The sequence below is a fragment of the Cnephaeus nilssonii genome, assembly GCF_951640355.1.
Source record: "Cnephaeus nilssonii genome assembly, chromosome: 5".
Lineage (NCBI taxonomy): Eukaryota > Metazoa > Chordata > Mammalia > Chiroptera > Vespertilionidae > Cnephaeus > Cnephaeus nilssonii.
The window spans coordinates 30,727,869-30,754,670 of NC_137076.1; the positions used below are offsets into that span (position 1 = coordinate 30,727,869).

At 54.1% G+C, this 26,802-nt stretch overlaps 1 protein-coding gene across 2 annotated transcripts in view; it reads left to right on the top strand.

Moving 5' to 3' along the window:
* The window catches only part of GNG7 (G protein subunit gamma 7), a 127,167-nt gene extending 100,576 nt beyond the window's left edge, over positions 1-26,591 (top strand). For both annotated transcript variants that reach the window (XM_079771526.1, XM_079771527.1), the window contains 2 exons: positions 18,570-18,686; positions 22,942-26,591. In XM_079771526.1, the coding sequence (XP_079627652.1) occupies positions 18,606-18,686; positions 22,942-23,067 (207 nt within the window). In that variant the 5' untranslated portion in view covers positions 18,570-18,605 and the 3' untranslated portion in view covers positions 23,068-26,591. The remainder of the gene's footprint in view (positions 1-18,569; positions 18,687-22,941) is intronic.
* The last annotated feature ends 211 nt before the right edge of the window (positions 26,592-26,802 follow it).

Sequence of the window (26,802 nt, forward strand, 5' to 3'; positions counted from 1 at the left end):
AAGTGAGAACCCTCTAAAACTTTAATTAATCACATTGTTGGTTGGGTTATTGTTTGGGATTTTTTGTTTTATCTTTTTTTCTATTTTTCATTTTTCACATGAAAAATGTCCCTACTTACAGCTAGTCCCTAGGAAGAGTCTCTCTGGATCTGTTTTATTCGGGACTTGAACAACCTCAGAGTGGAGTGGGCATCCCTGGAGAGCACACAGATGCCTGGTAACCAGCAGCCATCCTGTGATATGGTGCTGCACCTGCAGTGCATTGCTGACCAGCAACCCAGACAGAGCCCAGCACAAGAAGCTCCAACCAGCGACCTGGCTCTAGATCCGTCCTTGAGGGCATGTGTGCCAAGGGTAGGCAGGCAGGTGTAGTCAGGTGCTCTGCCCTCGGCTGCCTGGTCCTGGGGGCCCTGTCGTAGGAGAGAGCTTGGCCCTGGGGACAGAGTGATTTCCTCAGGGAGCATCCTCGGTAAACACCTGCAAGGTGGCCACCAGTCCCTTCTATGCAGGTGCCCAGCTTCCTGGCCACGACCCCCAAAGGCACCCACGTCTCAATCCCCAGCACCTGTGGACATGTTGCCTCACATGGTAAAGGGATTTTGCAGGTGGGATTAAGTCAAGGAGCCTGAGATGGGGATGACACTGGATTACGGGCGGGGGGGGGGGAGGGGCAGTGTCATCACAAGGTCCTCCTAGGAGGCAGGCAGGAGGGTGGCAGTCAGGGATGGCAGAGGCCGTGCTGCTGGCTGTGAAGATGGAGGAAGGGCCATGAGCCCGGGATGCGGTGCCTCTAGGAGCTGTAAGAGGCTGGAAACGGTTCTCCCCTGGAACCTCCAGAAGGACCAGCCCTGCCCACATCTGGGGTTAGCCCCCAAACTGTCAGAGAATGGACGTGCAGTTTTAAGACACCCAAGTTGGTGGTGATTTGTGACAACAGCCACAGGAAACAGATACGGTGCCCAAGAAATGTCCCAGGAGCTGTGGACACACGGGCAAGGGTTTTAGTGCAGCCTGCTTGTGCACAGACAGCCGGCCGGGCGCTCCCAGAGGGGATGGCACTTCACAGGGCTTTGCAGGGTGCTTAGGAGTTTGTCCAGGCCCAGATGGAGAAGGATCTGTCTGAGCCACGGTGGGAGGGCCTGCACTGCCTCCTCTCCCTTCCCAGCCCCCCTGCCCCTGGCTCCCGGGCTGCACCCTCACTGGGCCAGGGTGACAGCACGTCCTCAAGTGCCAGAAGCCTAAAGACGTGCATGACAGGCGCTCAGCATCCTGGCCAGCCCCAGGACCAGGCTTGCAAATTCTCACATGACTGCAGTCACCCTCTGAGTGGACAGAGAAAGCCTTTTCTGCTGCCCGCACATCAGCTGCAGCGTCACCCTCCGTCACCCTCCGTCACCTCGGGCTCATTGTCCGCGGGCGCCCACAGCCGCTCATTCCCGGGCTCCACGCTCCGTGCCGCCGGCAGTATCTGCCCGCTCGGCCGCTCTGTTTTTCCCTGGCTTGTGGGCACCTCATTCATTCCCTTTTCTCTGGCTCTTTCTAAATATAGCTGCCCAGGGACTAATTTAGCCTGCACACAAAGGGACTGGTGACAGAGAGAATCACAAGACGCTGTTCTCAGCGCGGTGCATGCCTTTTCTCGGGAAGTGTCTGCCTGACAAAGTCCCCACTAGGGTTTTACAGCCCCCGCAGTTCCACCAAAAGGCCCTCACGTGGCCGCCCTTTCCCACACTGGCCAGGGTGACCATGACGCTGGAGGAGCTGCAGGCCCAGGAGAGGGGGTAGGAGAGGCCTGGTGTTTGGAGACCTGGGGAACATCAGGGGTGAGGACAGAGGCAAAGGGTACCTGCTTGACCCCTGGCTGCTCGGGGGTAGGGGCATCAAAGAGGTTTTGTGTCTGCCTTGTACTGAAACTCAAGTGCCAGTGCAGCAGCCATATCTCCCTGTAGATCCGGTGAGCCTGCTGGGGGATAGAGGACAGCCCCATCCCAGCTGCTGGGGACACAGCGAAGAACGTGCCCCTCCCTGACTTTATTATCCTGGCATGTGCTGTCCACGCTGTGTGCACATTTCTATAGAGTCCAGGGCAGGGTCTCCCCCTTGGCACTGCAGACATTGGGGCTGAGTCGTTCTCTGCAGGGCCGTCCTGGGCACTGTGGGATGCTGAGCAGCATCCCTGCCCCCCACCCACTCAACACTAAGAGCAACCCCCCGTCGTGACAGCCACAGATGTTCCAAGACATCACCCAGTGTCCCCTGGGGGCAGGACTGCTTGGGGTGAAGTTCCTGTTCTAGGGGCTTCTGTGACATGGACTATGGCACAAAGGTTACCCCGGAGGTGTGCAGAGCCAAGGCCTTGTGCACACAGTAGGTGTGCAAGAAATGTGCATTGATAGAGGTGCATGTGGACAAGCATCTGCAAACACAGGTCCCAACAGTACTTCAAAGCTGCTTTTCTCCCAAACCTCCATCTCATTTTATTTTGGTTAGGGATTTTTTTCTTTCCTCTTTCAACAAAACATCCTCTCTTATTCTGATCACAGCGTGCCCAAGAGCAGTCAGCCCCCTTGGTCCGGGGAAGAGCCTGCATCCTCACCCTGCACCATTTGCCCTCCTGTCGAATCTGGCTGGAGGTTTGTGTTTGGGGGTTTTTTGAGTCTTTTTCTTTCCTATTTAATGACAGGCAGGGGTGAGTGTCTGAATGCTGGGCCCTGGCGGGAAGGAATTCAGAAGCTCAGTGTGAGCTGTTAAGCTACCAGTTCCGGAAGTTTTAAAGCAAAATGAAGGCTGTTCTCTCTGAAGACAAGGAGTCGCTGATGCCGGCCTCCTCCCCTCCCCTCTCGATTTGCTGCCAGGAAGCGTGAGTGAGTTAAGCACTACAGCCCCCAAGGACTGCCAGCTGCAACCGTCCTCCCCCCTCCCCCCAAGGCCACCTTCCTGGGCTCTGACTCACCGGGCATGCCGGTCACTCAAGCCTGGATGAGAAGACGTGAGGAGCATTGTGGAACTGCTTGGAAGCAGCCAGGGCTCTCTCGGGCTGGAATTCCCTGAGGCCTGGGCCATCAGGGATGAAGTGCACACAGCACTCAGGTCCCCGTTTACAGGAACCACAGGGAGTGGGTTAGCCCACTAATGGCGAAGCTCTGGCTGTAATGCCATCCCTGCACCTCAGGGCTGCTATAATGGGCAATGGGAGAAAGCACATATACTGCACACTCACTTCAGTGTCCATGCTCAGCAGCCAGTAGTGGAAGCCGGCAGGAATTACCACGTGACTGACGCCCAGCGCAGAGTTCTACTAGAAAGACTCCTGTCCAACAGGAGGAGACACCGCTCTGGTCCACCTGGCCTGTGTAGCTGCTGTCTGGGTTGCATAACAGACTATCACAAACTCAGCCGCTTATACCACCCATGTGCCAGCCCATGGTTCTGGAGGTCAGAAGCCAGGCCATGCCCAGGCTGGCATCTCTGCTCAGGGTCTCACCGGGCTGCAGCTGAAATGTCTTATCTGGAGCTTGAGGTCATCTGAGCCCATTCAGATGGTTGCAGGGTTCAGTTCCTTACATCTGCATGATTGGGGTCACTGTTCCCTTGCTGGCTGTCAGCTCCTAGCAGTTGTCCCATTCCTCACCACCTGCCCCCATCTTCAAAGCCAGCAACAGAGGGTCTCCCTTGCATTGAATGCCTTTCAAGCTTCAGATCATCTCTGCTCCCTTTTAAGGGCTTGCCTGATTAGAGAAGTCCCACCAAAGATTATCAGCCTTCCTTAAAGTCACCAGTGCCACCTGCCAGGGCCTTGGCCTGGAGTCCCTCCACACTCTAGGAGAGGTGATTGCACAAGGTCATTGGGGTCATCATAGAGGTGTGGCTGCCACACCTTGTCTCATCTTCCTAACAGGCACACAGGCCCTCATGAGCCCTTGCTAGGTTGCTGGGGAAGGTTCAGTGTGACATAACAGGCGTGGAGAGTGCCTGTAATTGCCAAACCGCCCCCAGGAGAAGTAGGGGTCCTCTTGTACACATGGTCACTGCACGCCACCATGGTCAGAGCCACAGGTGAGATTGGGCTCTGACTCAGGGTGGGGCCTGAAACCAGCAGCACACTACCAAAAAAACCCTACTTCCCATATCCTGTGGTTCCCCTTCTTGTCATATATATATATATATATATATATATATATATATATATATATTTTTATTGATTTCAGAGAGGAAGGGAGAGGGAGAGAGAGATAGAAACATCAATGATGAGAGAGAATCATTGATTGGCTGCCTCCTGCACGCCCCACACTGGAGATCGAGCCCGCAACCCGGGCATGGGCCCTTGGCCAGAATCAAACCCGGGACCCTTCAGTCCTCAGGCTGACGCTCTACCCACTGAGCAAACCGGGTAGGGACCCTTCTTGTCTTTAACAGCAAACTTCAGGAAAGAAGTGTGGATGTGAGGGCTCTCTTGAGGGGTTCTAACCCAGCCTTCCCTCGGGGACACTGGGCCATGTCTGGGTACATCTGTGGTTGTCACACCTGGACCTTGAGTGGGTGGAGACCAAGGATGCTGCTCAACCTCCGCAGAGCCCAGGAAGGCCCCCCAAAGAGAATGATCCACCCCATTGTCAGCAGCGGGTGGAGGCAACCCTGCATCGTCCCTCCTACGCATAACACTGGTTAGCCTATGTGGAGTACGGAGAGCCACAGGCCCCCTGGGCTCGCCAACCCTCCTCATCCGGGCCTGGAGGTCATGCTGCTTTGGAAGATGCATCTCTCTGAGACGCAGAACAGTCAGGTGGCAGGTTGGTGGGAGAACTGAATCCAGAACCCCACTTTTCTCATCTTCCTGTGCCACCCATTTTCATGAACTTGGGAATGAGTGTGGGGGAACCCCACCATGGAGAATGTGCCTCAGAGAAGAGGCACGGGCTGTGGCCTCCCCCAGGGGCCAGCCTGTCTAACACGCAGTCTACAGGGCTGTCCGTCCTTCAGCACACGGACTTGACCGCGCCTGCTGCAGGCAGCCCCCGGGAAGCCTGAGCTCAGCCCCAATCTCCCTTCTTTCCAACAGGGCTGGGGACTGCTGAGCCTCGCACCAGGAGGGGTCCTCAGTGGGCACCAGAACCAGGAGCTGCTCCTCAGAGGCCCTTCTTGCCTTGCCTCAGCCCTGCCGGGCACATTTTTCACATTGTTTTCCTTTTATGCAGCCCAGCTGGCCAACTTTCAGAAGCCTCCGCTGGCATCCGGTTCTTTCTCTTCAGTTAAGCAGCGGCTCGGCTGGGCTCGCTCCCCGTACCCAGCAGGCTGGGCGTGGCTCCGGTCCCAGCTATGAGAGCTATGTGCGGAATTCGGAGGGATTGCTGGCATTTTTGTGTCTCGCTCTCATTGTTTCCTGTGCAACTGGAAAACACCTCAGAGGGTGGGGATGGCCTCACCGGCCCACAGAGGCGCTGAGTCAGCTCTCTCGGGTCTCCGGGGAACTCCAGCCCCAGCCCAGAGTCTGAGCGGCTTCTGTTTCCCCAGTGGAGACATTCCCGGCAGGTTTGAGCTGCTCTGGCTGCCCAGGGTGTGTGCCAGGGTGGCAGGGAGCAGATCCACTTTCCTGGCAGCCCCGGAGCTCCCAGGGCCCTGCCGGGGCTGTTGTCGGCATCTTGGCTCTGTACCCCAGCACACCGAGGTTCAGAATGCCTGCCCCCAAGGGGGAGTTGGTACCTTTTTGCCACGCATCCTCCTGTGGGCAATCGGGACACACAGTCCAGTGCCTTGGCAAAACCCAGAGTCCAAATGGCACCGGAGAGCCTGCTCCACCTGAGCCTGTTACTAGAAAAGAGAACAGGAATGTGACCTTGAGAAGCCCTGGAAGGGGTTTCTCCACGTCGTGCAGAGGAGTCGATGCCTTTCAAGGAACGCACACGCTTCCCAGGAGGCACTCGGGTGGCCCTGTCAGCAGCGGGCAGGAGAGCCTGCCCTGGTCCTTGGGGGAAATGCCCAGCACTCGGAGAGCCTGGCATGGCTGGCAAACCACTAGCTGGGAGGCATGAAGCTAAGGCTTTTTGCTATTAAATGTCACTCGTGGTTTTCCCTGACCCTGGTGGCCGCAGGACTCTCCCAGACCCAGCACCCCATATCCGTACTATTTTTAATTGCATTTCTGCAACTTGATAGCTGGGTGACTTGGAACAAATCACTGCCTGTCTCTGAGCCTCCGTTTCTAAGGCCGCAAAACGAAGTCAGGACAGAGCAAAACCCCTCAGCTGCTGGGTGCTAAGAGGAACTGACTGAGGAGACATGGGGACACCTGGACTTGGGAGCTGTCACCCTGGCCCTGGACCAGTCGTGACGCATGGAGACGAATAGGTATTTTTTTTCAGATGATGACTTCATCTTTTCCTGTGTGTAGAGTCACTCAATTCAAATAAGATGTCACTAGTAAACTCCTAAAGTAATACTGAGAACTCCAGTCACTGGAATTGAATCGCCAAAATAGTGTAATAAAAAATAGCACTATAAAATTGTTAAGGCAGATGCACAGAACATTGTGGATAAACTGTTTGGAGTATGCGATGAACTGGCCAGAGTTGATGGCTCACGATTCATGTGTGTTCCAAAGGCTTTTCACTTCCTGTTTTCCATGGGAACTTTCTCATTATTTCATCAAGTGCCTTTCCTTCCTCATCCTTTATTTGTTTGTTTTCAGTCCTTCTCAATGTCCTGCTTTTAATCTGGGATCATTTTTCTCTAATATCCTTTTATTTTACCTTTAATAAGGCAGGGCAGCTGGGGAGAAAGTCTGTTCTTTGTTAAAAATGTCTCTCTTTTGCCCTAGCTCCGTGGTCGGCAAACCGCGGCTGGCGAGCCACATGCGGCTCTTTGGCCCCTTGAGTGTGGCTCTTCCACAAAATACCACGGCCTGGGCGAGTCTATTTTGAAGAAGTGGCGTTAGAAGAAGTTTAAGTTTAAAAAAATTTGGCTCTCAAAAGAAATTTCAATCGTTGTGCTGTTGATATTTAGCTCTGTTGACCAATGAGTTTGCCAACCACTGCCCTAGCTGGTCAACGGCACGTACCACGGTTGCAGGCTCCTCCCCGGGCCCTGGTTGGGGCACCTGCAGGAGGCAACCAATCAATGTGCTTATCTTACATCGATATTTCTCTCTGTCTTTCCCTCTCCCACTCTCTTAAAATCAATGGGAAAATATCCTCAGGTGAGGATTTAAAAAAAAAAAAAGTCTCCCTCTTACTTTTTTATTTTATTTTATTTAGATTTAGACAAAGGTAAAATTTTTTAATAAATATTTATTTTATTTTTGACAGTATTATAGATGTCCCTGCTTCCTCCCCTCACCCCCGCCTTGAAAATGTCTTTTCCCCTCATACTTGAAGTTTGTTTTCAGCAGGCCTAGAATTTTCACTAGAATTTTCCACCTGATTGTTGGCCCTTTTTCTTTGGCAGCTTATGCTTGTTTATTTGTTTTGTAATTAACTGATTTTATTAAGGTATAATTCATATTTAGTAAAATGAACAGATCTTAACTATACAGTTTAATGAATTTTGACAAATATATACATCTGTGTACACCAACAACTTAAACAAGATACATAACATGTCTAATGTCTGTCTTCGCTTGCTTAACAAAATACTTTTGAAAGTCACACATGTGACTCCATCTATCAGTACATCGTTCTTTCTTATTGTGCAGTCATAGTCCATGGTATGCATGACCACAGTTCATTCATTCTCTTGTTGATGGGCATTTGTGTTGTTTCCAATTTTTGCTATTATAAGTGTAAAGACACTAGAGGCCCAGTGCATGAAATTCGTGCATGCGGGGGGGGGGGGGGTGTCCCTCAGCCCAGACTGCACCCTCTCCAATCTGGTACCTGTCGAGGGATGTCCGACTGCCCGTTTAGGCCTGATCCAGGTAGGATCGGGCCTAAACGGGCAGTCGGACATCCCTCTCACAATCCAGGACTGCTGGCTCCCAACTGCTTGCCTGCTTGCCTTCCTGATTGCCCCTAACTGCTTCTGCCTGCCAGCCTGATCACCCCCTAACCACTCCCCTGCCAGCCTGATTGATGCCTAACTGCTCCCCTGTCAGCCAGTTTGCCCCTAACTGCCCTCTCCTGCAGGCCTGGTCACCCCTAACTGCCCTCCCCTGCAGGCCTGGTCACCCCTAACTGCCCTCCCCTGCAGGCCTGGTCCCCCCCAACTGCTCTTCCCTTCAGGCCTGGGTCCCCTCCCCCCCAACTGCCCTTTCCTGCAGGCCCGGTCGCCCCCAACTTCCCTCCTCTGCCGGCCTGGTCACCCCTAACTGCCCTCCCCTGCAGGCTTGATTGCCCCCAACTGCCCTCCCTTGCCGGCCTGGTCTCTCACAACTGCCCTCCCCTGCTGGCCTGATCGCCCACAACTACCCTCCCTTGCAGACCTGGTCCCTCCCAACTGCCCTCCCCTGCTGGCCATCTTGTGGTGGCCATCTTGTGTCCACATGGGGGCAGTCATCTTTGACCACATGGGGGCAGCCATCTTGTGTGTTGGAGTGCTGGTCAGTTTGCATATTACTCTTTTATTAGATAGGATAGAGGCCTGGTGCACAGGTGAGGGCCGGCTGGTTTGCCCTGAAGGGTGTCCCAGATCAGGGTGGGGGTTCCCTTGGGGCATGGGGTGGCCTGGGCGAGGAACGTGTGGTGGTTTGCAGGCCAGCCACACCCCCCGGCGACCCAAGCGGAGGCCCTGGGATCTGGGATTTATTTATCTTCTATAATTGAAACTTTGTAGCCTTGAGCGGAGGCCAAGTCAGGCCAGGGCTGCCGAAGCTTGGCTTCCTCCATCGCCGGGGGCAACCCAAGCCTCCTGCTCTCTCCAGCTCCGTGGCTGCCGCCATTTTTGTTGGGATTTATTTATCTTCTATAATTGAAACTTTGTAGCCTTAAGCAGAGGCCAACACAGGCCAGGGCAGGCGGAAAGCTTGGCTTCCTCCATTGCCAGGGAAACCCAAGCCTCCTGCTCTCTCTGTGGCCACAGCCATCTTTGTTGGGTTAATTTGCATACCCACTCCTGATTGGCTGGTGGGTGTGGCTTGTGGGCGTAGCAGAGGTATGGTCAATTTGCATATTACTCTTTTGTTAGATAGAATACAAACATCTTGTACAAGTATTTTTGTGGAAATACATTTTTTTTTAATGTATCTTGGGTAAATCCCAAGGAGTGAAATTGTGGGTCATAGGTTAAGTATGTGTGTAGCCTTATAAGAAATTGCTAAACTTGTTTCCCAGAGTGATTGTACTATTTCACACGCCATCAGCATTTCTGCATCCTCTCCAATACCTAGTATTGATGGTCTTTTTAATTTTTGGCACTCTGTTAGTTATGAATCAGTCTCTCATATCTCTCATTGTGGTTTTCATTTCTATTTCCCTGATGGCTAGTCATTGAGCATCTTTTTTTTTGGTTTTGTTTTTTTTGGTTGTTTTTTTTTTTGTTAATCCTCACCCAAGAATATCTTTCCATTGATTTTTAGAGAGAGTGGGAGGGAGGGGGAGAGACAGAAAGAGAGAAACATCAATGTGAGAGAGATACATTGATTGGTTGCAGGTGCACCCTGAACCAGGGTCAGGGATCGAGTCTGCAGCCGAGGTGCATACATTTTCTTGACTGGAATTGAACCTGGGACCCTTCAGTCCAAGGGCTGACGCTCTCTCCACTGATTCAAACTAGCTAGGGCTCATTGAGCACCTTCTCATATGCTTAATGGCCATTTCTCTGTTGGTTTCTAAGATCCTGCCTGAGGGTGTAGAGCTTGTGGAATCTGTGGCTTGTGGTCTTTTTTTTTTTTTTTTAAATCAGTTTTGGGAAATTTATCTATTCAAAGATTTCTTCTGTCTTATTCTCCCTCTCCTTCTTCCAGACTTCCAATTACCTGTGTATCAGACTTCACTGCGTCCTCTGCATCCACCTTCTCTGCTGTGTTTCTTTCCCTTTATGTCTCCAGGCTTCATTCTGTATATTTCCCCCAAACTACCTTCCAGTGCACTAATGTTCTCTTTAGTTGTCTTCAGTGATACTATTTATTCCATTGTGGTTTTGTGTGGGGTTTTTTACAAGTGTGCACATAACATATTTTCAAAGAGTATTTCCCATAGTAAGGTTTTAAAAATAGAAAGTAAACGTAAGTATTCTGTGGGACTATGTTCAAGGATTGACAGATTTGGGGGGAGAAACTCTTTATATACTATACAATACAGGTGTCCCAAAAATGTATAAACACTTTGAATAATTATTAATTCCAATGGGTTAAATCTGAAAAGAATGAAACATTAATTGAGCTATCAGCTGTTAAGTGTGTGTACATTTGAGGACACCCTGTGTATATATACTCAGGACAAAAGCAAACATTATAAGAAGTATAAAAATAGACAAAAAGATATAAACTCACCATATTTTGGTTGAAATTTTAGAGATTTTTTTTCTTCTCTTTCCCCTTTACTTCAAAAGTTATAAACACTCCGAAGCAGCATGTATTGTTGCACTTTTGACGTTGTGTTGTACAGTTAATGAACTTGAGAGTCTAGCTTACCAGTCCTCATCTATTTGGTCTTCCCATGCTTTTGTTTCTTCTTCGATTAATAAAGGTTTTCTTAGACTGGAGTATGATAGAACTGGGGTTAGCTGATGACAAGAGAGCTATCTAGTTTTTCAACAAGAAAGTTACACATATTTTGTATTTTTTCCCAAATTCAGTGAATGTAAAACAGACCTCTGCTTCCATGTGATCAGCATTTTCCACTCTTCTGCAATCCTTTGTCACCGTTACATTTTCTGCCCGTCTTGATGTGGCTTCCTCTTTATATCCTTAGTTTTAGGACTTCGGTGCAGCTAGATTTCAGATGTTCTGCATTATAGCTGTTCTGTAATTTAGTTGTAATTTTTTCAGCTGTGGGAGGTTCCAGGTACTATGTTTACCTGCACTGCCTTGTTGACTGGAACTCCCCATTGTGTTCTTACATTTCAGATATTGGCACTTTCTACCTGTCCATGGGTTCCTTCTTCTATAGTTTCCAATTCCCTGCTAAAATTCCCACCTCACCTATGTATCTCTTTGAACATAATTAACACAATTATTTTAAAGTCTCTACCAGCTCCCATGCATAGAACCCCTGGAGCCTGTTTGCCTTGCCCGTTGTTTCTGTTGATTTGTGTTCACGTGGTCTTGTCTCCGTGTGTGCCTGGTTATTTCTCACTGCGTGCTACACATTGTGATTGCAGACTTGTTTGTAGAAATCAGGTGAAGGCTCAGATGATGGTGTTTTCCACCGGAGAGGATTTATGTCTACTTCTGCCCAGCATCGAGGGCTGCGAGCCACCTAAAGTTCACCTCAATCCAATATCAGACACTGAGATTATTCAAAACTGAACTGCAGTCTCTGTCAATGCCTGTCTACTTCCTGTGTGCCCTTACGCTCAGAGTGTAGCACTTTGTTGTCCCAGTTCATACCGAGGGAGGCTCACCCAGCTCTCTCCCCTTAGGAGGCCCTGGATCTCAGCCGCATGCCCCTAGCCTCGTGAGGCTAATAGAGGTATCACCCAGCCTCTCAGCAAATCCTCCGCTCACGTACAAGTAACCTCAAAAGCCAGGATCTTGGGCTTCCATCCTCCCCCAGAGCCTGACAAGAACTTCTTCGTCATCTTAAAAACCCTACAGCACCTTCGAGCAGCTGTTTCTCTGTTCTGTCCAGATTATCTGGTTGCCCTCAGCAGGGCCTCTCCATATTAGCCACTCACTGCTGTGCGCGCCGAAATCTACAGACACAGATTTCTATTTAACGTCCTGGTGGCGTGGGAGGAGGCCACGAATGTCGCTCGTCCTGATCTCAGAGCCACAGAATGACACACCGGGACCCGTTCTCGGCTTTCAGAACAACCCTGTTATGCTCTGGTTGAAGAAGTTAAGACCCAGGTCAGGGCAGACCCAAGTTCCAACTTCCAGACGCGCCCTGCACGTGGGATCTTCAGGAACCAGGTCTGCCTTTGCCCCAGGGAATGAGGTCCCTAGAAATAGCCCTACTTCTTCCAGAAACTTCCAGGAGAGTTTTGCCACTTGGGGTCACCAGCAGCTGAAACACGTCTAAGTGTGTCCAGAAATGGCATGGAATGGACTTGGGTGTGGCTGTCATTATGGACTCTGAGAACTCAGAACAGAGCTTGAAGGAATCTAATCTCACCTTACTTTATGGCTTGGAAGGGAAGGGATTGGCACGATTTGAGTCAAACATGAAAATAGACTCTCAATTCCTGGCTCTCCCACTAGCTTCATCCGTTCTTATTTTTCATATGATCAACTTCAAGCTCTGCCTAGTCCCCCTGAGCAGGTGAGGGGGGTGGCCATCTTGGTGCAGCAAGCTCCTTGAGGAGCAGGATTCCCAATGGCTTCCAGCAAACCACCCTTCCACATCCACTGGGCACAACATCCACCTCATCTGTCTTTCGTTCCCTCTCTCCAGCAGTTGTGTTTATATTTGGCAGTTTCCACAGGTCCCTGAAAGAGGTCTCTCTCCAAAGCTGCCGGTGGGACCTGGTTTACCAGCAGGGAGGGGGTGTTGCTCTGAGTTCAGAGAGGGGAGGTAACTTTCCCAAAGCCACACAGCTCTGGGATTGGGGCAGAATTCAGATCTGCTGCTCCCCATGGCGCTCACACCTTCCACTTCTCTGCTCTTGCGCTCTTCAGATGAGTCGTTGGTTGAGTTGAGGGAAAGCTCTGTGGCTTCTAGTCACAGAGGGTTTGGATGCTAAGAAAACTAACCCCCCTTTTAAAGCAAGCTTCTGTCTTCATTCAGGACTGTTTCAAGTCAAATGGAACCATTTCAGTTCCCCCCAAGCTCTTCGCAATTGGCCTAAATGAGCCTCTTATAGCTGCAGATGTTCTTCTGCTGAGGGAGTTCCGTAAAGGCCTTACATTCTGCCCCCAGGGAACACTGGGGGTGTCTGGGGACATCTGTGTTTGTCACAACTGGGGGAGGTCCCGGCATTGAGGGGGCAGAGCCAGGGAGGCTGCCCATCACCCCACGGGGCCCAGGACGGCCCACAGAGAGTGACTCAGCCCCAGCGTCAGCAGTGCCCAAGGGAGAAACTGTTCTAAACTAGTTGTTCCCCCCTTTTGCCATCCCTGCAGCCCCCGCTGAAGGAAGCCTTACTCTCTCCATTGTTTGTTGTTGTTTTAAGAGTGAGAGAGCGAGGGGAAGGGAGATAAAGAGAGAGAAGCATCGATTTGTTGTTCCACTTATTTATGCATTCATTGGTTGCTTCTTATATGTGCCCTGACCCCGGATCCAACCTGCAACCTTGGCATACAGGACAGCGCTCTAACCATTGAGCTACCCGGCCAGGGCTCCATGGTTCTGTTTCATTCTTCTGTGCATTGGAGCCTCATGTCTCGGCTTTGGTCTATACTGTTTTGGGGGTGACTAGCCTCCCTTTTATCACAGCTTCACAGGCTTACAGGGGGCGGGGCGGCCTCATCGTCCTTGCCTTTGAGACATGAGCGTGTTCAGTTCTGTGCAACCAGGTTCCACCTGCTGTGACTTCCCAGCCCTTCCCTGGGAGGCCAGCCCAGGGCCTGGTGGCATTTGTCAAGGTTCTATTTTTAGGCTAACCTCACCCCAAGTCTTGTCCTCAGGCTCACCAGGCCTGAGCCAGCCTCTCTGCAGAGGCTGAACCCAGAGTTGAGAACGTGACGTGACCCGTGACCGCTGCCAGCAGCTCTGACCACCTCACCCCTCCCTCCCAGAGCAGTCTGCCCCGCCCCCAGCTTCCCAAGGCCCTGCCCACTGCTCGGGCCTTTGGAGGCTCTGCCGAGCCCGGGCAGGCCCTGCCAGGTCAGGTGCCCGCTTGGTCACATGCCTCCTGTGGAGAGGCAGCTGGGGAGGCGTGTTCCCCACGCTGACTCAGCAGGCTCCTGTTCTGCCAGCCTTGGTCTCATCCCGGAAGGCATGGCTGGCCCATGAGTCAGTGACTGGCTGTGACACCAGCCAGGCGAGGACTTGAGTCTGCTACATGGTCTGCGGTAACTTGGGTCTGCTACAGTGTCTGGATCTTGGCATCTTGGCACTCTCTCTCACACACACACACACACACACATATGCATACATATACACATGCACACTCACACACATGTATACCTGTACATATACCCAGGTATGCTCACCCACATATGCACATATACTCACGCTGACGCACACATGCAACCCAAACAAATGCACGTACAAGCATGCATGCTCACCTACACAGGCAATCACATACACACTTACGTGCACACACATAACTCACACACATGCATACACACACATACACAGCGCACACACACACACACACACACCCCTCTGGCTGCGCTCTGGGGCCTGGGTTCTCACCAGAGGGGCCTCTCAGGGCACATACTGGGCACAGAAAGCCAGCACCGCCTCTGGCTCAGTGCTCAGGAGGGAGACCACAGCCGGGTGGCTGCGCGAGGTGCCGGGGGTCCTGGGGTTCTGGTGGACACGCTGGACGCCGAGCAGGGCTCCCGGCCTTCCAAAGAAAACACTCCCGGGCCCCCTCGTTTGTTCTCTGTGCACATCTATATTTAGCGCTGAGTAATTTAGGTATTTTTGAGCCGAAGCAGGGAGGTTTTCCCTGAGTTGGATGTTTTGTGGCTGCTTTGAAGCTCTCTGCTGAATCAGAGCTCTGGAGGCCCACACATGGGCTCTGTGCACCCGGGGCAGACACACTCGGGCCTTCCCTGACCCCAAGGGGGCCGGGTGTCTGCGGGACTCAGGGAGCAGGCCGTGTGGAGGAGGGTGTTTCAACTTTGGTGGAGATCACTATAGATTCACATGCAGTTGTAACAAATCAGAGAGAAATTCCTTGTAACATTCACTCTGTTTTCCCAAATGGTAATTTCCCCTCTTTACATTGAATTTATTGGGGTGACATTAGATAATAAAATTATATAGGTTTCAGGTGTACAATTCTATAATACATCACCTGTATATTATATTATATTGTGTGTTCACCACCCCAAGTCAAGTCTCCTTCTATCACTTTTTATCCCCCCTATACCCTCTTCTACTTCCCTCGACCCCCCAAATGATAGTGTTTTGTCAAAGTCCCCTGTCAATATCACAGCCAGAATCTTGGCATTGATATAGCCCGCTGACCCTATTCAGATTTCTGCGGGGTTTTGTGTGTGTGTGTATTAAGTTCCGTGCAAGTTTATCACCTGGGCAGGCGCTCTGACCCACCACCAGCCAGGATACGCCCCATTTCCAGCGCCACGGAGATCTCGTGTCACCCTTTTCCCCAGGCCGCAACCCCAACCCAGCCCCGGCAAACCCCCATCCCACCTTCATCCTCACAATCTTGTCATCTCAAAAATAGCCCATAAATGGCACCGTACAGCCTGTAACCTCTAGGGACCGGCTTTGTTCACTCAGCAGAACTCTCTGGAGCACCGTCCAAGGCATGTTTATCGACAGTCCACTCCTTTAGATTCCAAAGAAGAACTTTTTTGAACATCTGCTTTTAATTTCTGTAGCCACCTGGCCCTCCTGACTCCCAAGCAGGCAGTGATGCAGTGTGTGGTGACAGAAAGAGAGTGTTAGTTACCTGGTTAGAAGTCGGCCTGGCTGGGGCGGGGACTTTCAGGACTCTTGGACTTGGATTCTGCACCCTCTACCCCACCCCACCCCTCGGGCGTCCTGGGCACTATGGGGAGTTGAGCAGCATTCCTGGTCCCCACCCCCCACCCCCCACCCCCCATGCTCAGAGCAACCCAATGTGACAACCTCAGATGTCCCTGGACATCATCCCAGTTCAGAACCACACCACTGGGGCCACTAAATGAAGATGGGGTGAAGAGGTAGAGTCTTCGCTGCCTTAAGGAATAGAGAAGAATTTGGATAACTAAACTACAAAAGCAACTTAACATCACTCATACAGCGCTGGCAGGGATGTAAAATGGTACAGCCACTCTGGAAAACTAGTTGACATTTGCTTTCAAAATTAAGCCTGCAGCCATACTCCTCAGCATTTACCCCAGAGAAATAAAGACAGTGCTCACGCGAATGCTGATGGCAGCTTTATTCGTGATGGCCAAACTGAGGACTCAGCCCCGATGTCCTTCCACGGGTGCATGGCTGACCTGTGCACAGCCCCATCCTGGAGCACGACTCGGCCGTGGGAAGGCATGACCCACTGCTACAGGCAGCAGCCGGAGAATGACACCAAGTGGAGGGACGTTACATGCCAAACGCTTGCATTCACATCACGTTCTCCAGATGGCAAGCTTGTGGAGAAAGAGAACCTACCAGGGGTCGCCGGGGTGGAGGTGGGTGAGGGGACCTGGGTGTGGCCATCTAAGGGCCATGGAGGGACCCTGTGTCTTTCCTGCAGTGGTGCCAGCATCCAGGTTGTGATCTCACTGCAGTTTGCCATCCTTGGGGGGGGGGGGCAGGGGGGGACTGGGCTAAGTGCGGGTGCTCTCTCTCTATCGTTTCTTACAACTGCATGTGAATTGACAGGCATCTCAAATTTTAAAATCTAATTTAAATTCCTAAAAATATTTTGGAAGGACCATGAAAACTATCCCAAATAAGAGCAACGCGGGAGTTGTTGGCATGATAAGGGGTGAGCCTTCTCTTGAGTGAGGAAGCAGATGGGGAGGTGCTCTGATCCCCCAAACTGTGGCAGGTGACACCTGATTCCTAAGGGTGCTGGGGAGACAGGTCCACAGGCAGAATTTGGTGCAGAGCAAACAGCATGAGATCTCTCGCCCTGGATCTGAATTAGCTGAAGGTCGACCGGGGGCGGGGGGAGGGTTTATCTGGACTCCCCCACCCACACGAAGTGGGTTACTCCCAGCACACTGTCCACACCCAGGGAGACTGTAGGGGCCCCTGCATCCGTGTCCACTCCGGACTTCAGAAGAGAACCTTATCTGGAAACTGAGTTGTTGCAGATGTAGTGAGTTAAGACGAGGTTACACGGAACCCAGTGATTAGTGTCCTTATAAGAAGATGAAAATATGGACACAGACACATAGGCCACGTGACAACAGAGGCAGAGATGGGGGTGATGCAGCCACAAGCCAAGGGACACCAAGGACGCCCCTCCCCCCAGGAGAGGCAGGAAGGACCCTCCCCGGAGCCCTCCGAGAGAGCACGGCTCTGCCTCACCTTGATTCCAGACTCGGCCTCCAGATGTGAGAGAGTGAGTTTCCGTGTTTTAAGCCATCCAGTGGGTGGTTGTCACGGCCACCCGGGGACACTCATAGAGGAGCACGAGTCCCAGCACATCGGAAAGCTCTGGGAACCCTGCAGAACCAAGCGGGCTCCCTCGGTCTCTGGCACCCACTGTCCCGGAGTTCCTGACATAAACTCCCCCCACCCCCCAAAGCCACCCCAGAGCAGGGGAGAGCCAGCACTTTTTGCTCTGCCCCTGCCCCTGGCAGCAGGTGTGGAAGCCCAGGCCATGGGCCGGCTGGCTCCAGAGACAGCCAGGCCTCAGGTGTGAGGTGGGCCGGGAGAAAGGGCAGAAATCTGAACCGGGCGCCCACGTACACATGGCCGTCGTTAGCCTAATCCTCAGAGCTATGCCTGGCACATGGCAAGACATTCCCTGTGAGATTTTCCTGAGGAAACAAACGAGTGAATGAAGGAAGGAATGAAATAGCTCCAGCCCGCCCTGGCCGGTTTGGCTCCGTGGATAGAGCATCGGCCTTCGGACTGAAGGGTCCCAGGTTCGATTCCGGTCAAGGGCACATGCCCGGGTTGTGGGCTCCATCCCCAGTGGGGGGTGTGAAGGAGGCAGCCAATCAGTGATTCTCTCTCATCATTGATGTTTCTATCTCTCCCTCTCCCTTCCTCTCTAAAATCAATAAAAATATATATTTTTAAAAATAAAAAAGAATTTTAAAAGCCACTAGAAAAGAAAGAAAAATAGCTCCAGCCCTCCAGAGAGGGGTGCTACCTCAGGATCCACAGTGTGTGCTGTCCCCCGTGATCTGCCTCGGACAGCCCAGGGGCCTCAGCCAGGGGCGACTTGCCCCTCAGGGGAGACTGGCCACATCTGGTGACAAATGCAGTCCTGACTGGGCGTGCTCCTGGCATCAGGAGGGTGGGGCCAGGGATGCTGCTCAACACCCTGCAGTGCCCAGGATGGCCCCACCCCAGAGAGTGACCCAGCCCACTTCCAGAGACCCTGGGGAAGGAGCAAGGGTCCGTCCATCCGAGGAAACGGGTACTTTTTTCTGCCAAGTCCCTCCTCTAGAGCCAACCAGGAGTCAGGCGTTGGTTTCATGAACTCCTGGGGACCCGTGATGGTCACAACCAGGGGTCAGCCACAGGAGGGAAGTGGGCAAAGAGGGGTTCAGCCGGGCCTCCCCGTACGACCTGAGGACACAGACAACGTGGCCAGGCCCCAGAGCGGAGCTGCAGGGTGGGGAGCGGCGGGTAGCCAGAGAGCTCCCAGAATGGGGGGTGTCCTGCCTCTCCGTCCTCAGCTGCGTGAGGTCCTGGGGCCTCCCAGCCGGCTCACGCTGTCTGCTTCCCCCACAGCTACCTGGACGGCGGGGCCAGAGCTGATGGCAGACAATGTCAGCCACTAACAACATCGCCCAGGCCCGAAAGCTGGTGGAGCAGCTCCGCATCGAGGCCGGGATCCAGCGAATCAAGGTGAGCAGGGCCGCAGAGGACAGGGAGGCACACAGGCGGGGGGGGGGGGCGGGGGGGTGACAGGGGAAACCCATAGCCCACAGCGGCAGGAGGATGGGCTGGCCCTGCAGCTGTGCAACCTCAGGCCACCCAATCTCTCTACGCCTCAGTTTCCTCAGTAGACAGACACAGCTGATAGAAAGCCACCCCGTGGGTTGTGGTGATCCCATTGCCACGGTGATTTATAAACACGGACCTCGGCCCCCCCCCCCCCCCCCCCCCCCCCCCCCGTCCCTGGGATCCTTCCTCGGAAGCCTCAGTGAGGCCACCTCAGGCTCTGCCGGAGGGCCAGCGTGAGGCAGGCATCTTCTCTCCGCTCTGTCCCCTCGCCTCCCTCATGACCACAGAGGCAGACAGGAGAGATCGAGCTTCTCGCTGCCTGCTTTCTTCACCTCACGCTGTGTGAATTTTTTTGAAACAAGCATGTTTGCTCTCTACGCTAAAAAAAGAAAAAGGACAAGCAGTTTCTGTTCACAGACACTTAACCCATCGGGGACCAGAAGCACGCAAAGCAAAATAAAGGAGTGCAGCATTGCTCCGCCAGCTCTGCAGACAGAGATTTTAAAAAATAATAATCTGCAGAATATCCAGTTCACCATGCATTTTGAAGTGCACAATTCCGTGGCATTGGGTGCATTCACAATGTGCAACCATCCCCTCTGTCTAGTTCCAGAACGGCCCATCACCCCAAAAAGAAACCCTGTCCCCCTTAGCAATCACCCTCATCCCCCTCCACAACCCCTGACAACCACTAACCCACTTCCTGTCCCTGTGGATGTGCCTGCTCTGGGCATTCCACAGAAATGGAGTCACTGTGTGGCCTGTGTCTGGCTTCTCGCACTGAGCGTGCTGTTGCAGAGAGTGTCAGGGCCTCCCTCCTTTCCGTGGCTGAGTGCTATTCCGGGGTGCACATGGACACCTGGTGTTATGTAGACGAACTGTGAGTATGAGGGGACATCGGGACAACATCCAGGGCACACGTTTCCTCCTCTCCAAGGACATGGCCAACGGGCTGCTTACATAAGAAAGGTGCCCGGCCGAAACCGGTTTGGCTCAGTGGATAGAGCATCGGCCTGCGGACTGAAAGGTCCCAGGTTCGATTCTGGTCAAGGGCATGTACCTTGGTTGCAGGCACATCCCCAGTAGGGGGTGTGCAGGAGGCAGCTGATCGATGTTTCTCTCTCATTGATGTTTCTAACTCTCTATCCCTCTCCCTTCCTCTCTGTAAAAAATAATAAATTAATTTAAAAAAAATTAAAAAGAAAGGTGCCCGACGCTTTCCGAAGGCACCCTCTCACCAAGCCCAGGCCACTTTGCAAAGGACAGTGAGGCGGCTCCAGGAAGCTGTTTCCTGTCCCAGAGCCCAGCTTGGAGACAGCTGGTGAGCACCAGGGCGTCTCCAGCTAGAAGGCCCCGGTGCTTTGTGCTTCTGGATTAGCCCTGCTCCAGCTCCCTAGGGGTTAGTCAGGGATCGCCAGAGGAAGAGAACCAATAGAACATCTATATAGGTATAGGTTAGGTATAGATATAGATACAGATATAGATATAGGTATAGATATAGATATAGGTATAGATACAGATATAGATATAGATGTAGATATAGATACAGGTATAGATATAGATACAGATACAGATATAGATACAGATGATAATAGATATAGATGATAATAGATATAGATGATATAGATATAGAAGAGAGATGCATTTTAAGGACTTGGCTCACGCCATCGTCGGGGCTGGCAGCAGTGAAGTCTGCAGGGCAGGCCCGCAGGCTGAAGACCTAGGGAAGAGTCAGTGTTGCCGCTGAGTGCCAAGCCGTCTGAAGGCAGAATTCTCTTCTACGCAGGGACCTCGGTCTTCTCTCTTAAGGCCTTCAACTGATTAGATGCAGCCCCCTGCATCATAGAGGTTAATCGGCTCTGCCCAAAGCCGACGGATTTAAATGTTAACGTGATCTATAGAGACATCTAGAGTGGCGTCAGATGAAACACAAAACCAACTGCCAGCCCACGTATTTGTTCAGACTCGCTTTCCTGAGCATCTGTCGTGCCCGTCGCTGCTGCTGGTCTCGGGGATTCATTAGCGCAGGCAGACTCACACCTGAGGGCCAGCGGGAGTGGTTTTGATACCGCACCCCCCCCGCCCCCCCCCCCCGCCTCCACCAGCCACAGCCAGTGGGAGTGGGGGAGGGCTGCTGCAGGGGGCCAGGGAGTGCCTCCCAGGAGGTGGCTGAATGTTCCAGAACTCTGCACATTCAAAGCATTCCTTCAGGCTGAAGAAAGAGCAGGGCCGGTTGAAGTGGTTTTCCTTTGTGCGTGGTGCCAGCTCCCAGCCTGGTGGAGCGGTGATTCATCCCACCCCTTTGATGTTCAGGAGCAGCCCCCCCGCTTTGAAAATGGGGAGGAGGGGAACCGGGAGGCAACCCACTCTCCCTCTGGTCCCGCCTGAGGTTTCGCATCCCCGCCCCCAAAGTGGTGACCGGAACCACAGAGCATCAGCCTGCCTGCAAGGCCAGCCGGCCACGGCCTGGCAGAGGAGCGGTGCCCACGGTCTGGCTGTGCGGTGGTGCAGTGGCCCTGGCACTGTGGGCAGAGCCTTCCTGTCAGCGCCAGGGATGGGCGGGGGGGGCCACACGCTGGAGCCACAGCACCAGCTATTTTAGGGCCCGGTGACTATTTCTGTCCTCTGGGAGGGGCACTTTCCAAATAGGACTCTAGAAGCCAAGCTTCATCTGCTCATCAAAGGCAGCTTCCCAACAGTGGCCACTGTCATCGCCTCCGGGCAGGAGCATCCCCCAGCACAGGGCGGGTGGGGTGTCCGTGGCGTTCAGGTGTGCAGTGTTGCAGAGCCACCCAGCAGCCCCTGCACAGCTCATTGCCCTCTGGCCTTACAGGTGAGAAAGCAAGGGGCTGAGAAAGGGAGCCCCGTGGGCAGACAGCTCCTGCCCCTGGGATGGGATCCAGGGACCCACAGGCATCCTGTTCACCCTCACCGAGGGTACCTGCGGCCTAGCCCCCCAGCCCTGCAGGGGCAAGCAGAGAGGGGTGGCCCCTGCAGCGCTCCCCAAACGCATGATCAGGAGGAACAGGGCATGTGGTCCAGAGGGCACCCTTTGAAGTGACCCTCGGCTGCCCGGATGCTAAATGCCAGGTTTCCCCCACTCAGCCTTCCCGGGGACCCTCCCCTCGCCCCCTCCTCTCTTGGGGGCTCTGATGCCGGTGGTGCTAAGGGTCAGTGCCCTCACTGGGTCACTGGACCCCGGTGGGTTCCGGGTGCACAGATAGGAAATGCAGGCAGGCTGGTCGTGTGCCCCTCGATCATGCCGATGTCCGAGCAGGGGTCTCACTGTTCAGTCCTTTCCCGTGTGGGATGGCGTCTTAGGCCGACTCCTAAAGAGGCTGCATCTCATTCTGACCTTTCCTTTTCAAAATCTGGGCAACTCCTGTTGTAGGAGGCTCAGTCCTTCTTTTTCAATCTTTTAATAATTGTGGTAAAATACACAACATAGCCTGGTCGGCATGGCTCAGTGGTTGAGCATCGACCTGAGAACCAGGAGGTCATGGTTCCATCCCGGTCAGGGCACATGCCTGGGTTGCAGGCTCAACCCCTAGTGCCTGGGGGGGTTGTGGGGGAGGGCATGCAGAAGACAGACAATCAATGATTCTCATCATTAATGTTTCTATCTCTCTCTCCCTCTCCCTTCCTCTCTGAAATCAATTTAAAAAATTTTTAAATACACAATCTAAACTTTATCATTAGTGGTATTTAATATATTTGGTGCTGTGCAGTCATCACCTCTATGCAGTTCCAAATCATTTCATCATTTCAGAAAGAAACCTCATCCCCATCAGTGATTACCCTCCATCCCCTCCCCCAGCCCCTGGCAACCACTGAATTCACTTCCTGTCCCTATGGATCTGCCTATCCTGGGCATTTCACATAAATAGCATCACACACCGTGTGGCCTTCTGTGCCTGGCTTCTCTCACTGAGCATCACGTGTTCCGGGTTCGTCCATGCTGTAGCGGGTGTCAGTGGCTCACTCCTTTTCCTGGCTGAGTCATATGCCGTGTGTGCAGGGACACGTTGTGTTTGCCCATCATTAGCTGACGGACACTTGGGCAGAATCCACCTTTCGGCCGCGCTGAACATGCTGCTGTGCACACACATGAATCAGCCTGTGACCTTTCCTCTCTCATCCTTGTGCCCACACTCAGGTCTCCAAAGCCTCATCAGAGCTCATGAGCTACTGCGAGCAGCACGCCCGGAACGACCCCCTGCTGGTCGGCGTCCCTGCCTCTGAGAACCCCTTCAAGGACAAGAAGCCTTGTGTCATTCTATAGCGTGGTTCCCTCTGTGTTTTCTCTCTGTGTCTCTCTCTCCCTCCCTCTCTCTCTCCCCAAACCCTGTTCCTCTTTCTGTCTCTCTGTCAGGGCATCATTCAGTACGTAGTCAAAGCAAAGCATTTTGGGTCCCTGAAACGTTGAACGCCAAAAGAAATGTCAAACGTTGCCACCGCCCAGACGGAGTGAACTGTACTCACTGGGTAACGCTGGGTTTTCAGACGGAGCCGCGCCGCCCGCAGGGCCTGGCCAAAAGGTGGATGCCGGCTGCACAGCTACTTCCAGTTCAGAAGGGCCGAGATGCCCAAACGGTGCGGTCGCCATATTTTTAAACTCTCACTTGCCAAGGGAGCTGTGGCCCAGAGCCAGGCTGGTCAGAGACGGGAATGGAGGGGGCGTTGGCCGCGGGTCCCGGTGACCTGGGCAGCCTGGCCGGCTGGCCGCCCTCACACGATCGGCCACTTGTAAAAACCGCTTCGGCTGCCGCGCTTTTCCCTTTTTAAAGCTGAATGAAATGTGGGGGCTGGGGGCGATCGTGAGCTTTTCAGGAAAAATCTCCTTATCGTTTAGAAAGCCGTTGTCTGTACTGCTGACGTGGGTTTCCGTGGCCCAGCGCTCGGCCACGCGGTGCTGTGCAACGATGCACACGTGGGTTTGAGGGGCCAGGAGGGGGCGTGGCCTGGGAAACGCACCCGTGTCCCCTGTGTCGTCAGGTGTCACCCTGCTGTACGGCCTTGGCTTGGCATGTGCCACGCGTGACCACGCCCCTCTCCTGGGGACCCCACCCATCCCAGGAAGGAGTCCCTGGAGTGGCCAGCTGGGTGTTGTTTTGTTGTAAGCACCAACATTGATGTGGGCGAGTAGAAGCTGTGATCACATTAGGCTCTTCAGGGTTTTTTGTTTTATTTTGGGTTTTCTCCACTTTCACTTATCGCCGTGGCCACTATCAAACAGAGCTGCAGCCTGGTGGGCAGGCCCGGGGCGGGGCGGGTGTGAAAGGGTGTGAATGGTCTGGAGGAGCCGGGAGGCCTCCCAGGCTCTGCGGGCTTCCACACCCCTCAGACCCAGAACTCTGGCTGGAGAAAGTGAGAGGCACAGGAGTCCAACCCACCCCTCTCCCCAGCAGCCTGGGAAATGTGATATGGCGTGGAGTCCAGGCTTGGGGACGAAGGGGGGGCGGGGGTGGGGGAGGAGGCTTTTTGTAAATCACTTTTCCTCTGTTATGACAAGGACAGTTAAAGGAGTAAGAGGATGGGGCCCCCTCCTCCCCTGCCAGTGCCACCCATGGCTGCCAGGACCCCATACAGCCTTGAACTCAGGGGTTCCCCCCTGCCCCGTGATGGGGCCGGAGGCAAACTGTGGGAAGAAAGGAGCCCAGCGCTGCCCCTGTGGCCCCAACGGACGTCAGCGCCTGAGGCCGCGCCCGCGGGGTCCTGGACAGCCGCCAGGCCCCGGCCCTCACCTCACAGCCGGGGCCAAGGCTCGGATCCTGCCGGAGCTAAGAAGGCTCCGGGATGACCCTCCATCCAGCTCCCACAGGGCGCAGGCGGGGGCTGGCTCTCTCCCCGCGCCCAGCTCTCCCCAGCCGGTCTGGGAGCATCAGGGGCCTTGGTCAGGAAAGCCATGCCGCTGCCTGTGCCCCGGAGCCTCTCACCGTCCCCAGCACCCTGCTCTAGGGCCCAGTGGGAGGGACCCCCAGAGGGCAGGGAGCGGCACGCAGAGCAAGACTTGGAGACCAGGGCTGCCGGCCCTTCCCACCAGCCTCTGGTGACGGGTTACCAGTGCGCCCCTTTCTCTGTGACAGAAGCCTTAATCCTCGAGCCTGCATCAGATCCTCGCACGCCCGTCCTTCTTCCTGTGCCCTCCGCTGTCTGGCCACCAGGCCCCAGAGAGGACAGCAGGTCCCCATCTCGCCCAGGGGCCCAGACCTCCCCTTTCTCTGTGCCCCCTGCCTGCCGGTCATTCTAAGCCCTGCCCCACCCTGTGTCCGGACCCCAGGACTCCGGAGAAGCCAGTGGGAAGCAGAGCCGAGGGCCCTGGCTGAGGGAGGTGGGGTTGAACCCGAGTCCGTAGCTCCATGGCCTGCTCCGGGCTCAGCCTGCCAACATGTTCCCCACCCCACCCCACCCCCCCTCACCCCCAGCCCTGAAGCAAACTCCAGCCTGGGCCTGGGGAGGCTTCCGAGCCAGAAAACCTAGGGTCTGAGTGGTCTGGGTAAACTGAGGCCCAGCAAGGTGAGGACAGTCCGTTTCCCACCCTGTGGCCCTACCTGCTCAGGTGCCCACAACCTCCGACCCCAGGGAGGTGGCGATTGGCTGTGGAGTCCCACTGTGGTTTTCTTTCTAGCTGAGAAAAAAAACAAAGCTCCTTTTTCCCATTGAGAGTAAATCTCACTGTCCACAGTGTCACCTAAAGCAGCAGGGCGCTCACAACAACATCTACTGCTTGTGCGTTCCTGATAAAGCATCCGCCGCGAAAACGTGGCTTTCAAGGCGTTCGGGGCCTGGAAGTGCCCCCGCGTTAGGGAGCTGGTGGTGGTGGCAGCACAGGCCTTGGGGAAACCAGCATCTCCAACTGTGTGTGTGGGGGGTGGGGGGGGTGCAGGGGGGAGACACAGAATTAAGGACACGGACACAGGAGGCAGGCATGGAGGTGCAAAATCTCTTCTGCAGCCAGCCGTTCAGTGTTTCCGGTGGCCAGCCCTCCTGGCCTGGCCAAGCCCCTGCTCTGGTGACAGCCCCGTCCACCCCCCTCCACCCACCCCCGCAGGAAGGAGCTAGACCACGCACCCCTGCCCCATCCTCCCAAAGGTGACTCCCAGGCCAAGAATGAAGTGACGTGGTGGTGACCTCCAGCCCCAGGGGATGTAAACCCGCTGGGCTGGGCGGAAGGTGCTGCCGTTCCGGCTCTGATGTCCCTGCCGCTGGCCCAGGGCAGCTCTGGGCCTCCAGGCAGCTCATCCGTCTGGTGAAGACCCCCCTGCCGCCCCCCTGCCCGCGTTCTGGGCCGCAGGATCAGGCCCTTGGTGTCTCTCTCACCCCGAGCTCCAGTGACCAGGGGCAGTTTCTGGCCCAAGTGGAGCCACCAGAAGACACTCCTCCTTCAAGAGCACTTACACAGAGCCAGCCTGCCACGGGTCCCCTGAAAACAAGCCATATGTCGGACACGCCGCCCTCTTCCTGTCCAGGGAACCCGTTACCAAGCGTGGTGACAACGTGTCCTGGTCTTAGAAGCAATCTGGGTCTGCTGGGTTCTTCCCCATCTGCCTTTGGATGCCTGGTGGGTTTTATTTCTGATTTTAAAAAAAACACAAAAACTCCAGGTGTGTCACACCCACTTTCTCGCAGTATTTTAATATTGTCTGGAATTGTCAATACAAAGTGAATTAATCCACAATAAAAAGGCTCAATGCTCCTTGTCTCCAGTCCGGACCCTTCCTTCGCTCCCTGGCACTGCTGGGAGGGGGGGCTGCCCGCGTTATCCCCACCCCCCTACCTGCGCCAGGAAGAGGCACCCTGGCTGGAGCCCACCCCAGGCAGCAGCACTCAGCGCCGGCGGGCTTTGTGATCTGTAGCCAGCACACGTAGGGGAAAGGCTTTCTGCGTGAGCCATGTGCCCACGGGTTGGGAGTGTTTGTCCGGCATGGCCCTGGGAAAGGCTCAGGGCCTGGGAAGATCTTAATCTCACCCCCATTCGCCAGTCACCCAGAAACCACCCCGACCACCAGAGGGACTC